General features: G+C 36.4%; 2 protein-coding genes across 4 annotated transcripts; one reads left to right on the top strand and one right to left on the bottom strand.

Moving 5' to 3' along the window:
- Positions 1-5,025: 5,025 nt before the first annotated feature.
- On the bottom strand, positions 5,026-8,485 carry LOC147289281 (DnaJ heat shock amino-terminal domain protein). The gene is made up of 2 exons (XM_086235342.1): positions 8,349-8,485; positions 5,026-7,754 (listed from the first exon to the last, which is right to left on the bottom strand). Exon 2 carries the CDS (start codon positions 7,600-7,602, stop codon positions 5,317-5,319), a length of 2,286 nt encoding a protein of 761 aa, XP_086091468.1. The 5' UTR covers positions 7,603-7,754; positions 8,349-8,485; the 3' UTR covers positions 5,026-5,316.
- Positions 8,486-10,240: 1,755 nt separating this feature from the next.
- Positions 10,241-14,145, top strand: LOC147289280 (uncharacterized). 3 transcript variants are annotated; one of them, XM_086236320.1, is made up of 8 exons: positions 10,241-10,373; positions 11,071-11,232; positions 11,334-11,439; positions 12,220-12,402; positions 12,527-12,680; positions 13,113-13,402; positions 13,618-13,707; positions 13,925-14,145. In XM_086236320.1, the coding sequence occupies exons 2-8, from the start codon at positions 11,104-11,106 to the stop codon at positions 13,984-13,986; spliced, it is 1,014 nt and encodes a 337-aa protein (XP_086092446.1). In that variant the 5' UTR covers positions 10,241-10,373; positions 11,071-11,103; the 3' UTR covers positions 13,987-14,145. The 3 variants fall into 3 exon arrangements, with proteins under 3 accessions (XP_086092446.1, XP_086092445.1, XP_086092448.1); XM_086236319.1 differs by having other exon boundaries at positions 13,110-13,402; XM_086236322.1 differs by lacking the exon at positions 13,618-13,707 and having other exon boundaries at positions 13,110-13,402.
- The last annotated feature ends 90 nt before the right edge of the window (positions 14,146-14,235 follow it).

The raw sequence follows: 14,235 nt of genomic DNA, 5'->3' as shown, positions 1-14,235 counted from the left end.
ACACGTGTATTCTAAGAAGCCACAAATTGACCCCTCCTTTAAGACTAAAAAAATTACTTTACTAATTCTTTATGAACAGAAAGTAAGAGTGTTGGAAATTTAGAATTAGAAAACAATGGAAAAAAAAGAATATAATTAAGTAGTTTGAAGACAAATTGATATATTGACTATTTTAGACAACGTGCGAAGGAACAAATTGAACGTGTCAGTTGGAGAAGTTGTGGATCGAAAAGGTTTGGTGGCTTGGGTTTTGTAAAGAGGACACGTCTAGAAACACTTTAATTTAGTAGACTATTGACCAAAAAAAAAAAAAAATTAGTAGACTAGACTGTAAGGTACCTTTAGAAGTTAGAACTTAGAAGCAGACATGTTGCATAGGACGAAGCGTCCAAGTCAAACGAAAGTACCTCGAAGTGTAATGAAAGACTATATTAAATTGTTAATTAATCAAGGGTAATATTTGATTACACATACCATACTTATTAGACGACAAAAACATTATTCTTGTAATGTAAAATGAATCTTATAGTAAAGTACTGAAAAGCTGGTCAATTCATGACTTTATGACTTATGAGTGATATTTCTAGCTCGCGGGATCATAGACTCATATGATTTGTGACTTTGTGTTAATATTCACGTATAGTGGTTTCTCCAATAATTAAAATGATTAATGGACTAACCAACCAACCCTATTATTCTATTGTTGGATGCGTAGACCAAACCGTGACAAGACAAATATTTGAATTTTGAAACAGCAAAGAATGAGGTATCTAAATGATTAATAATACTTCTAAAAAAATAATTAATAATAACCAACTAATTATTTATATAATAAAATTTCTTTTTCATATTGAAGAGATTTCAAGTTCAAATTATCTTAATCTACATAAAAAAAAAATACTTCATAAGAAAACGAAAAGAAAAGTGCAGTAACTAATCTACGAAAAACATCTCATGAAACTCTTTCAGATCAACCATGCAATTTAGGAATATATGTTCATGAAATTGTGGTGCTTCTGGCTATATAGGCTAAATAAGTGCATTCCCATCCTATTGCGATTAATTGTGCACTTTATTGCATATACCATACATATCATGCATGGCTAAATAGTCATATTATAGCTCAATTAGTAAGAGGAAAAGAGGAAAGTAGGTTAAATATTAAATATCAATTAAGACAGGCCATAAGTTGCGTCAATTTGGCCTGAGTTAAAATCTAGGGATGCTAGCTAGTGATAAACAATAAAAAAAAATTCAGTCCATCCGATTGTCAAAAGAAATAAAAAGGGAAATGACAACAAACGATTTCTAAAGTTGCTGAATGGTGTGGCTAGCTGGCCATGCATGCGAAATTGTGGTGCTGACCAAACATCATCAACCGGGATTAACTGTTTTTCAGGTACCAGTCATTTCAAGGAAAAAGGAGAAAAAGACTCGCCTACGGCCCCACCATAACAGATCACAACGACTCAGCTGCTGTCAAAAATATACAAACAAACAGAACAGTCGGTGGTATTTAGCATCCCAACCGTACATGTGGCACACCCCCACCGAATTTTGACTCGTGTCAACACTGAGGGAGGGTCTCATGCAAATATGCAATGGTTAAGTTCTAGATCTGCGAAAACCGTGACCCAATTTGGTACGTATGGGTCAAATGGGCCTTCTGGCCCAGTCAACTTGTAGGCCCTTGTTTGGCCACGTGTGCGGTTCATTATGGATTTTCCAGACAAAGGAGTAAAGTAAAACCCATCTTCAGGACTGAAAGCAAACTAAGGTGGCGCGTCAGGGTCACGTCTATAGCCTACAGCGCCCACATGAGCTCAAAATGGCCACGTAAACTCACCTGCTCATAGGTCGCGTTTGAAAACCGTAATTTCATTTCATTTCGAGGTCAAATGAAACGACCACCAACCGCTTTTGCGTTTCCTTCGCATAGTTTTCTACTAAAAAACAGAATTTCCTTTTAAAACAATTAAATAGAAAATACCAAAAATAAAAATTTCCAAGGCTTCTAATTTCTCTGCCGAAAAGAAAAAAAAAAACAAGAAAGAAGAAGAAGAAAGGAGTGTGCAGAAAGCCATGAATAAATAAAAGAAGGTATCATGTAAAAAATGACAAATTCCACCAACAACGTCTAATGATGTTTGTCTCCACAATATCAAAGAGGTTCTAAAGTTAAATATCCCTCATCATATAAAAAAAGAAAAAGAAAAAAAAAAACAAATTCTGAGGAACTTGAATATTTGATATGATCATGAACTCCAAACTGTCTACTTCATTTTAAGAGATAGCTAGAGAGAGTGGAGATTAATGAACATTTGAAATGTAAGCAAGCAATTAAATTAAAACTTACAAAATGAATGGGAATTGGTTGCCTACTTGCCTTGTAGTTGAATTGCCTGCAGCCAAAGGAGCTATAAAGCTGGATATATATGGAGGTGAAGAAGAAATTAAGCTGGAGAGAGAGAGAGAGAGAGAGAGAGAGAGAGGTTATAGAAGAGGGGGTTTAATTTATAGAGAAAAGGGAGGGTTTTGGAGGAGCAGGATGTTTGCCACATGGCATACATGGGTGAAGTCCCATTGCATTAAAACTTCCTCATGGCTAAAACATTACCCCACCCACCACCCACTTGCAATTTGTTGGACTTATTAACTGCATAGATCAAAATAGGCCCAAGTTTTTTTAAAAAAATATTATATTTTGCTAACACTAACAGTAAGTAAAACTGTTCTTTCTGCCTACCTAATACAATTTCTTCGGGCCTTTTTTACCTGCTACTGTTATGGTTTAGAAAACCACTAAACAAAAGTTCTAACAGTTTGGGTTATGATCGAGTTAGAGAGAGAGAGAGAGAGTGTGTGTGTGTTTCAGTTAACCTAGACGCTTAATGCATTCATTGTATTGAAATTAATTAATGTTAATTAATATCATGCATTACTATTAATAAAGGGATTACTACTCGATCACCATATTTTGTCCAATATTATATGGAGAATTCTAAAGCCGGGATTGTCTTCCTTGATTGGTGCATGTATTAATGTCGATGACCACCACCCTTATATATTGTAATTAAGAAGCTGTCAAACCTTATGTTTGACAAAAAAAAAAAGAAGAAATCAAACCTCATTGAATCCCATTCCATTATGTAGTACCTAGCTAGATCGTCCGTGAATCCCCAAATTAATTAAAAAACCAAGCAATTAATAAAATGTAATGAATATTAATTGCACATTGATGAATTAATTAATTACTAGTTACTACACGCATTATATATATATATGAAATGTAATTACAGTATTAATTTTGCCATTAACCGCGAAAGGTGGCTTAATTATTCGATGTCGAGAGACTCGACACTGGATCGACACCAAAACCAAAATAGAAAAATAAACTATTTATGTCCATCTGATAATTACACAAACAGCCCTACTATGTCTATCGGTCTAGTGTCTCCTAGAATGACAGTGACTTAGCCAGCTAGCTAGTATGCCTGCTTTGTTAGGAAACAACATAGCTGGGCATTACAATTTGCTCAAGGGTTCTGTACTAAACAGTCTAAATTGGCTCTATTCTAGAAGGAAATTAAGTTAAGTTGGTTGAATTTGAACGTTGATTTCTCAACCATGTGACCGAATTACCCATGAAACTTCCTTAGACTTTTAATATTCGATGTTGCATTGCATGGTCTTCGAGTCCAAGTCACATGAATCAAATTATAAAGGAAAAATTGTACAAACAAGACACATATTTTGATAGTTGTTTTATTTTAAGACATTAATTTTAATTCGTGTTAATGAAGGACACATACTTTTATTTTATATTAATTAAAGACCATTTTTTATCTTAACTTTGGCCTGACATTGGACCTATCAAAACTTCACCAAATTTAGCAAATTTATATTTGGTTTAAATCTATGCATCTACTCTTTACAACCATATAAAGATCACTTAAATTGAACATCTACAATTCTAGATAATTGGCCCAAAAGTAGGGTACTCAAAACTGTCCAATCGGAGTTCTGGGAAAAAATTTAAAAAATCGGACAATTTCAGGCACCCTACTTTGGACCGATTATCTGGAATTGTAGAGATTCGATTTGAGTGATCTTTATATGGTTGTAAAGAAGAGATGCATATATTTAAACCCAGTATAATTTTTCTGAATTTGGTGGAGTTTTGATGGGTCTAACATTGGACTAAAGTTAAAATAAAAACTAAAAAAAAACATGGTCCTTAATTGACACAAAATGAAAATATGTGTCTTTCATTAATACAAAGCAAAATTAGTGTTCTAAAATAAAACAACCATTAAAGTATGTATCATATTTGTAAATTTTTTCCAATTATAAATCTCTCTCTCTCTCTCTTTTAATATTCTCCGTCTCATGTAGGGAACTCCTTGCATGCATATATGTCATCCGAGAAGACACACAGTAATTACCAATCAAACCATGACAAGACAACTCATCTTTTTCTTTCTTTTCAATTTTATTTTTTTACAAACTCGAGTTCATCGTATAGAGTGATGATCATAATTTCCGATGAATCCAACAATATATCTACCACCGCATATGTTTATAGATTTGAATACCAGACCAGATTGGAAGTGTGCTTTCAGTCAACATCTAGATGGTGTCGACTATTTGTTCAGCAGTCCAAAAATAAATAAAAAAGATGCCGTTGATTATAAAGGAGGGATTTTTTTTTTAATTCTTATTTCTTCTTCTTTGATAAGTAGTAGCGTTGGACTTCCATGATTTCTACGCGTCTTTTCCCCTTGGCGGTTTACTTGGTCTCCTGAACAAATAGGTCCAATTTAGTCATACATATTGGGCTTTCAAGGGAAAGGTCCACTGGGCATAGGTTTGTGTTTGTCTACGTATGATAGGCCCAGGTTAAAATTGAAAGCCACCTGTCGTGGTCTGAAGCTGAACTATTCGAAAGAAAAATCAAGTGATCTTGAAACTTGTACACAGATAACAAAGTTGAACATGTGTTGTAATCAAAGTAATTTCCATTTCACAGAAGATGAATCTATGTGCCAAAACATAAGACATTTAGGATCACTGACCAAACTTGTAATCACAAAATCCAAAAACACCAGGACCACCTGCTAAACAATTGAGGCACAAAAGCAGTCTGTACACTTGCAAAAGGCTTAACAAAAACAAAATGCAAAATCTATCTCCATAATTTACTGGTACTATTAGCATCAGCTTCCTTGCATTGGTTTGTTCATCACGTCCTGAAATCTATCTTTTTTCTATCCCTTTATCTACTTCTCTTGCTGAGGTACTTTCAAACATCTCTTCCTATGTTTTTCCACCATTCTCTGCCATTGGTGCCTCATCAGCTTCTGTTATGACCTGAAGGAGTTCAAGAGGGGTAGCTGCTGGATCCAATTCCCAACAACCCTTTGGAGAATTATGAGCTTCTTCACCTGTAAGCAAGTGACTGGGGACCTGATGCGAGAAACGAAACATCTCTTCTTTACGAATCCTCCTCACTTCCTTGGGGTCCATGTGCTTACGGAACACTGTTCTGAAACCAGAAACTTTAGTTAGAGGAACAACAGACACACCTTGTTCCTCAGTAAAGTCATCCAGCACTTCCACCATGTCATATTTGTCTATTACTGCATCAGGTGTATGCTGATTCCAATCAGGGGACCAATTTCTATATAGAGCCCAAACTTCCCCCTTTCTGGGAAATATGCGGATCACCCCGCGTATGCCTTTTGTCCAACTAACCTTGTTTGAGAAAGAATTCAAAGTGTCAGAAATTTCATGTCTGCCAATCCTGAAGTCCCCACAGGTTTTAGTAAAACCAGAACCAACCCACTCCAACGGACCCAATTCACTGTTGCTCCTTGAGTTAAGCCAACTGATCCGCATCTTAAATGGCTTCAGGGAGATCACCTTGTGAATTCGAGCGTAATAACGAGGCATCCCATCATCATCATATGCAGCCCAGACTTGGTCCTCACCAAAGGAATTTTCAGTTCGATCCAAGTCAAAATTATGGAAATCAGGATCTGGAACATTGATTGGCATTGGTGACCTGTCCTCTTCATCTGTATCAACATTTACCACACTATTCTGTTCCTTATTTACTTTCACCTTCTCTTTCTCTTTGTTTGCCTTCCCTGCTTCGGTCACTGAGCTCCTGTCCTTAAGTCTCTTGCAAATTTCAGTTCGTGCCTTCTCCATCAGCATCTTTCGAGTTTCAGGAAATGACAACTCTCTCTCGCTATTAGGCTTATTATATATACTAGAGAAACCATAAATTCTTTTTGTTCCAACATTACCTGAACTTAATTCAGATACACCTCCGTCAGCTCCTTCATTTCCCATGGACATTTGATTAGCCATGTATCCTTTATAACCATTCAAATGATTATCATCCATTCTTCTCTTTTTTAGTGAAGGATTTCCCATCAACTTTTGACTCTTCTCCCATTCAGTGATTGATGGTCTCTCCTCTCGTTCTCTCTTCACTTTTTCACTTGCCTGCTGAACCACATTTTCAGCTTGAGTAGCAGCACAACCTGATGCAACTGTGCTACCAACACTAGTCATTTTGGAGAAAGGACTTTGCTGGAAGTTTGTCTTATTGAATGACTTAGGATCTAAAGACCCCCCAGTTCCCAAATTTTGACCTGCAGCACAGTTTCTTCCAGAATTAAATGAGTTGCTACCACTAGCAGCATGGTGTCTTGAATTCTGATGCTGCTGGCCATAAGAACTACTGGATGGCTGCTGGCGAGAAGAACTATTGGATGGCTGCTGGCGAGAAGAGCTACTGGATGGCTGCTGGCGAGAAGAGCTACTGGATGGCTGCGGGCGAGAAGAACTATTGGATGGCTGCTGGCGAAAAGAGCTACTGGGAGGCTGCTGGTGAGATGAGCTTCCGGATGACTTGAAAACATTTGGAGGAGCCTTTTGTACAGCCAGAAAGGCCTGCTTACAATTAGGGCAGAGGAGAATGTGATTTAGATATAGCCTGAGATACTGATAATGCGTTTTGCACTTATTGCAAATAGTCCAAAATGTAGCAGCTGTTCCATATGAAGGTAACGGGGTGGAACCATGCTGGGCCCTAGAGTTTGAGGTGACACTATTTGTAGCATTCTGAGAGGCATTTTCAGTGGGTTGCACTGACATAGCCCCAGTACGGGATGGAACTTCCCGCTGAGACCCTCTTAAGTTCCTCTTCTGGTTATATGCTAGTCTCTTGGCCTTGTCTGATAACAAACTCCATGCCTCTGAAACCAGCTTAAATGCACCTTCTGCACCAGGTGACTTGTTTTTATCAGGATGAAGCATGAGAGCCAACTTTCTATACTGTTTCCTAATCACCTCATCAACAGAAAAAGGAGTCACATTAAGTATTCCATACCAATCTACTTCCCCATTAATTTTATTCTCCGCAGAGATGTAAACATCAAGTGTTGTCAACATCTGGGAGAGACCCTCCAGCTTAGGATACAAATTTTGAGCCTTCAAAGCAAACTTCTTAGCAATAGCATAATTTCTTTCTATAAACCTCTTCTCAGCAAGTTCCTTAGCCCTGACTGCATCATCTTTATTGCACTCCATATTTTCCTGACTGAGTCTCAATATGCTTCTTCCTTACTTAGACGCAAATGTTAGCATACTTCAAGAAACAGCATTAGATTCCACAACCTCTATCCATTCTTCCTTCCCAGAAAGAGGTTGTACTCGTACCTACAGATGTTACATGCCTCAACCTGATCCAAAGAAAAAACAAATAAATCACCTCAAATTATGTAACTTGTTAAATAGCCAAAAATTGCCCAAGACATTTCTGTTAATAACTTAAAAGTTAAAATGTAATACAGACAAAACATTTACATCAAAACCAAGATTTTTTGAATACTGAATTTTTAAACCCTCCCTCACCAACACAAAAACAAAAATAAGTCTGTCTTATAGATCCATAAATTATAATAAAAGCATCCCAATCAAACCAAAAATTTACACTTGGAGACAGTGATATAGGCTCAAATGCCCAATCTTCAATACCCAAATAATTGAAATTGATGACAGCAACCGGTAAACAATATTGGATTGCAATCATGACAGCAACTTGTTAAACTCAATCACACGAAAAACAAGAAGTTCGGCGTTAGTTCACATAAGCAGAGGTTTTTTACCGTCTGAAGTTCTGAAATTCATTACTTCAAAATTGAAACCCTAGCTTTTTTACATTTCACGAAATGGAACAACAAGAACACGAAAAGCATGCAACTTTCTAAGCAAAACTAAAAATTAATTGTACCCAAAAAAAAAAACACAAGAAATTAAAGCAAAACAGTGATTACCCATATAGAACAAATGAAAGTTTGACTTGAAGAAGTTAGAATCTGAGAGGACCACCACCAACAAGTACACCGACCCGACCTATTAGGCAAAATCCCCTACAGAGCCTGAGAAGAATTCTAAAAGACGCTACTTAAACATTGAAAATTAGGGAAAATGTAAGAATGGGTATGGTTTTAAATATTGGTTTGATTTGAACCCAAAAAATTAACTAGGGTTGAGTTTTGGTCCAAGGGCGCCAACAGAGCCCGCCTCGAGCTTATATGAAAAATGAAACTAGGGTTAACTTTTAACCTGAGAGTTGAGAATGAGCATCGAATTTTATTTCGGATTTATTCTTATATTTGGTATGCACATTTTCTTATATCACATGTAAATTTTAAATAACTAATTAATATTGACAAAAAATCTGATAGCGTAAAAATGATAAAATTATTAATGATGCGTTTGGATGAAGTAGTTTGAAATTACTAAGAAATTCACAAATGACGGAATTTAAAACAATGTGATTTAAAATTCTAGAATATGTAAATTCTCTTGTTTGGATAACATGTAAACATAATGAAGTTTAAATACGGAATTTATGATAATTTTAATTTTTGATGCATCAATTCAAAAAAGTGATGGTGATGGTGATGGTGGCAACAATAAAAATGATGTTTATGATGAGTTGACCATATTGGTAGGGGTAATGGCCCACAAGTGGTGGGAGAAATGGTGGTGGCTAAAATTGGGGTGTTGGCGGTGGCGGTGGTGGTGGTGGTTTTGGAAATGGCGGTGATGGTGGTGGCGGCGGCAACGGTGATGGTGATGGTTGTGGTGGCGGTGGTGATGGCGATGGTGGCGGTGGTGGCGGTCTTGGTGTTGGTGGTGGTGGCGGTAGCGGCAGTGGGGGTGGTGGTGGGGGTGGCGGTGGTGGCGGTCTTGGTGTTGGTGGTGGTGGCGGCAGCGGTAGCGGGGGTGGTGGCGGGGGTGGCGGAGGTGGTGGTGTTAGTGGTGGTGACGTTGGCGGCAGTGGTGGTAGTGTCAACATGGTCGACACGACTTATTTTTCTTTTGTAAAAATTAGAATTTTGAAAATGACACCAATTTAGGTAGAATTTAAAATTGGAATTTACAGCCTTCAAATCCCAAGTTTTTTTCCACCTAGAATTTACAAAATTCTGTATTTATTAACCCAAACAAGAAAATTAGAGCATGTAATTTCTTAAATGCTGAGTTTTGTTTAAATTCCGAGTTTTTTTCTTCATCCAAACACACCATAAGAGTTGTGTTTGAAATTCTAAATTATATACAAAATTTTTATAAATTAAGTTATTATAGGTTTTAAAATAGGTAAATGTGGATCAATTTTTTTTTAAGATTTTATTTAAATTTCTCTTTATAAAATTATATGAGGGTAAAATGGACAATTCGCACCCACAATTTTACCTAGATTAGATGCTGCTCGACTTTCCTAGAGTTTTCCATTTTCTCAAAGTATTAGGAGAAACAAATAAAATTTTGTCGAATTGAGACTTGAGAGTGAACTGTCCATTTTGCATCACTGGAAGAGCATGTGATATTTTTTGGACAGAATTTTTGATGAAATCTTAGTAAATTGGCACATTCACCTATTTTAATTTTGAAAGCTAACTTAACTAAATTTTTAATTTGGGAGGCAATTTGACATGCAGATTATAGTTGAGGGTTGTTTATTTGCTGATTGGGCTTGTATGCCCGAAACGGGCCTACCGTATTTGGGCCTCTTTAGCCCGTTTCCATTGGGCTTTTAATGAAGTCGTCATTCTCTGACTGGAAAGAAAACATAGTCCAAGCGGTGTATTAAAATTTCACCCCTATAAAAATACATAAAGTATAAATATAGCAGACAGGCAGACACTGAGCGATAAGTACAGATTTCACCACTTATTCTTCCACTCGGTTTTAAATTTCTTCGCTAGCTATTAACAACAACGTTTCAGTAAGCCCTAGCTACTTGCTGGCTCTGCAAACCCTAGCAGTCCTTCAAAGCCTTTCATTCTGTGGTAACTCGAAAACCTTCTCTTTCCGTGTTGTTTATTATGTCGGTTACTGCTTTAAGATACTGCCTCTGTGCTACTTTTTTAAATTCTTGATGCTATCTTGGTGCTATGTTTGGTAACTTTGGTTGCTGAGAAAGGATAGGAAAAGAAAGGAAAAGAATTAAGTTGGTGTGAGATTTTATTCTAAGTTGTTTTGAATTTTCTATGCTTAAGTAAGAAAAAAAAGAAAATAAAAAATGATAAAGAATAAAGAAAGGAGATGACAATTCTTAATGCTTTAGATCAGTTCTTTATGCATTAAATCAATTTTAAAGAACTGATTTTAAATTTTTATTGGTCTCCCTGAATTAAGCATCTTAGAAATCTGAAAGGAAGATCTTAATGATAGCACATAATTACTCTATGTGAGAAGTTGACTTGGTTGACAACTCAATGCTGTTTTATGCAAAACTCATAGTTGTTTGTTTTCCTAAGTCATTTCTACTTGTAGTACCGAAAAAAGAAGTCATTTCTATTTGGTCTATGCATCAAAAGAAGGGGAACAAAAAGTTAGCCCTGCCATTAGCCACATGACTGAATTATTTTCCCCCTCCTTCTATCCAACCCTATATTTTGATGAGTTGAATACTATACAGTCATATTTCATAAGTTTTGTTTCATTTTTCGGGCCAATGTCACTAAATTGAGAGGACTTTTATAGGATACACAGAATTCGGCAGAAAAGAAATTCTCAATGTTAATATCACATGACCCACACAATGACCAACAAAATAACATGACTGAGGTTCCTGCGGTGGACTCTGGTTCAGTACCTATTTCAAGCAACAAGAGCAGAAAAGTCACACGCGAAGATATTGAAGTTGTAAGACATTTTGTTAATATATATTTGTTTGAGTTTGAGTATGACTTGTTCAAAGAGTGAAACTTATCATTTTGTTTTGGTATAATAATGAAACATTGTAGGTCCAGAATTTGATTGAAAGGTGTCTGCAGTTGTACATGAACAGAAATGAAGTTGTCAACACCCTCTTAGATCGTGCTAGGATTGAGCCTGGCTTTACAACCTTGGGTATGCCACTATATTATTCCACATAATATCCTTTACTTTTTCCTCCAGTTACATGGGAATAAATCTTACTGTTACCTTTAATTTGACGTCTTCACTTTCATTCATTGTTTCCACTGTGTCAGCATCATTAGTTCATGGGTAGAAGAAGAGGTTGACTTCATGGTAATATTGCTGCTATATGTTTGATGCTTGATGTTCCTTAGGTTACTCCATAAATGAGGTTTCAAAGCTAATCACACGTAGTTGATAATCAACGGATTTGAGTTGTCTTCACAATAATAACAGTAACATAATTATTTGATTTTGGATTTAGAACTTCTCGTTTCTTCTCCTCCTCATGGACCTTATGCCATTCATTTGACCTGAAGCTCTTAGGTGTTTGGTTTGAACAGCTAGATTTGCTTTAGAAGCCATTTAACTGTACTGGTCCCCACTTCATTCTTCAGATATCCAGTCTTGTGGATTTATCATTTTAGCCATCTTAGTTAATTTTTGGTAGTTTTCGTGTAATTTTCTTTTTTCCAGTCCATTCTACTCAATAAATGACATATTTCCACCTTCCTGCTAATTATAAGGGAAATTCTGCACTGTAACACGTGGCCATTAAAATCAAATGTTGCTAGGAAAAATCACATATTGTTTTGGTCAATGTTTGTCGTTTTTGTGTTTCACACGATTAGAAAAGCACACACATTATAAACCATAAATTGGAACACATTTTTATTATTATGATAGTTTTCCAGTTGTTCTAATGATCATCTTTATTATTTTCATTTTTAGTATGGCAGAAATTGGAAGAAGAAAATGCAGAATTTTTCAAGGCCTACTACATAAGGCTAAAGCTAAAAAATCAAATTGTTATGTATAACCGTTTGCTTGAGGAACAATACCATCTGATGGAACAGCAAGCGCCTCCAAAGGTTCCATTGGCTCCTATGCAGAATGGAGTGCATTACATGCCCGGTATGTTCTTCTCATTGAACTTTGTGAATGTTCAAAGAATGGAAGGTTGTTGTGTTTCTAATTGAAGTCTATATGATAAATATTGTCTTATGATGCCTTATTTTCTTTTGTTTTTTTAGTGCAGTTAACAATTTACCTATGGGATATCCCATCATGCAGCAGCATCCAATTCCATCTACGGGTCACCCCCAAATTAATTCCAGCACCATATCTAGTTGCCATTTGGTCAATGGAATCCCTGCTCCAGGAAATTTCCACCATATTCAACTAAATAGTGGGTAAGAGTGAGGATTTCATCTCATATCTAATTTTATCTTGTTACTTGGTGATGCCTACATTTTCAGTGATGGTCAAAAGCAGAATATCTGGTTAACATCACATGCAAAATCTTATTCTGCCACTGTTCTTGTTAATACATAACATTTCAGATATTTTGCTGCATTCCTTTAAACTTGAATGATGGATTTTCATGTACAACGGTAGCTATTCTTCATATCTAATAAAGATTATTTGTCTGTCTATCCAACTGAATTCAATTCCTTAAAGTGATATGTTCCTACATTCATTCTGAAAACTTCAGGGTACTTGCATACACACAAACATACAGGCATGCATGGGTGCACGTGCACACACACACACACCCCTTCATTTATGATGTGTTCTAGAGGCTTACGGTTTGGCTCCTTGTTGACTATGGCTGTGTACAGAAGTCTAGCTGATACAGTACCCATCATCCCTGCCAGTGCTATCAAGTCAGAGATGGCTTCAAGCCCTGTATCAGTGGCATCCAATGGACAATTTCCTTTCACTCCATCAGAAATGGCAGGGCTAAGTGTGGACACATCAGTGCTTGAAGCCGCGTTTACTTCTCATTTGGCAAACTTAGAAAGGTTGGATGTTGGACAAGATGGGACAAGATGTTCTAAGGAGTCCCTTCGATCATCAGGTCAGATGACTTGGAATTTTGGCTTTGATACTGCTGAATGGCAAAATTTGCAAGGTAAGATAAAGCTTTCATTGATGCACAATCTTAGTTTGAAGTACATGGAATTTGAGAAAAGAGAAGTGCTGCACTATCCAAACATAGTTCTTATGGCATACATTGTTAGGAAACCATTAATACCTGATTGTTCCCAAAATTTGATGCTGCATCTTTTTTTTATCCTCCTCCCACTTGTTTATATCCAGTCCCTGACATCTATATAACATGAACAGATCTGGGAGCACTGGAAAACTATTCAGGTTCCCCCTTTCTGCCTAATGAGTCAGATATTATTCTTAATTCTCCAGAGCAAAATGACATGGGTAAAATGAATTTACCTTCTTCTACAATGCTTCCTTACATGACTATTTAAATGATTTCATTTGAGCGCGCATCTGTGTCACATCCAAGAACAGTCACATGTATAAGATAGTGAAGTTTGGTCCATGGTTCTTTGCTATCAAGAAATAATTTTATGTCATATTTGATTATTATATTTTGAAACTGCAAAAACTAAAGTATTACACATTATTGTCACAGTGGAGGAGTTCTTTGTCGATAATGCCCCAGGTCGAGGCTCTCAATCGGATGAAAACCCTTAAGCCAAAGGTGAGGTCTTGTGTATTTGGACCTCTCTAGTTTTTAGGATCAGATAGGTTTAGGTCAAGGTACCACTAAGGGTTTAGGTTCTTGAGCACTATATAACATCTTGATGTAAATTTTCAATCTCAAGTTGAGTTATAATCTTATTATCCTTTTCACTTTATTTTCACCCACGTTTTTACTAGTTCCATACAATTGACAATCTAAACAGTTATTTCCGCTGTGGTTGAGCTTATCGTCATAAATGT

The sequence above is a fragment of the Dryas octopetala genome, chromosome 3, assembly GCF_963921425.1.
Source record: "Dryas octopetala chromosome 3, drDryOcto1.1, whole genome shotgun sequence".
NCBI lineage: Eukaryota > Viridiplantae > Streptophyta > Magnoliopsida > Rosales > Rosaceae > Dryas > Dryas octopetala.
Note: the sequence above shows the minus strand (reverse complement) of the source record. Positions and strands in the feature narration are given on the sequence as shown.

Excerpts from the sequence above, each read along its gene's own strand:
- LOC147289281 (XM_086235342.1), bottom strand. The coding sequence starts at position 7,602 with ATGGAGTGCAATAAAGATGATGCAGTCAGGGCTAAGGAACTTGCTGAG.
- LOC147289280 (XM_086236319.1), top strand. The coding sequence starts at position 11,104 with ATGTTAATATCACATGACCCACACAATGACCAACAAAATAACATGACT. Across the intron at positions 13,403-13,617 it reads TGAATGGCAAAATTTGCAAG|ATCTGGGAGCACTGGAAAAC; the intron begins GTAAGATAAAGC and ends TAACATGAACAG. Across the intron at positions 13,708-13,924 it reads TCCAGAGCAAAATGACATGG|TGGAGGAGTTCTTTGTCGAT; the intron begins GTAAAATGAATT and ends TTATTGTCACAG.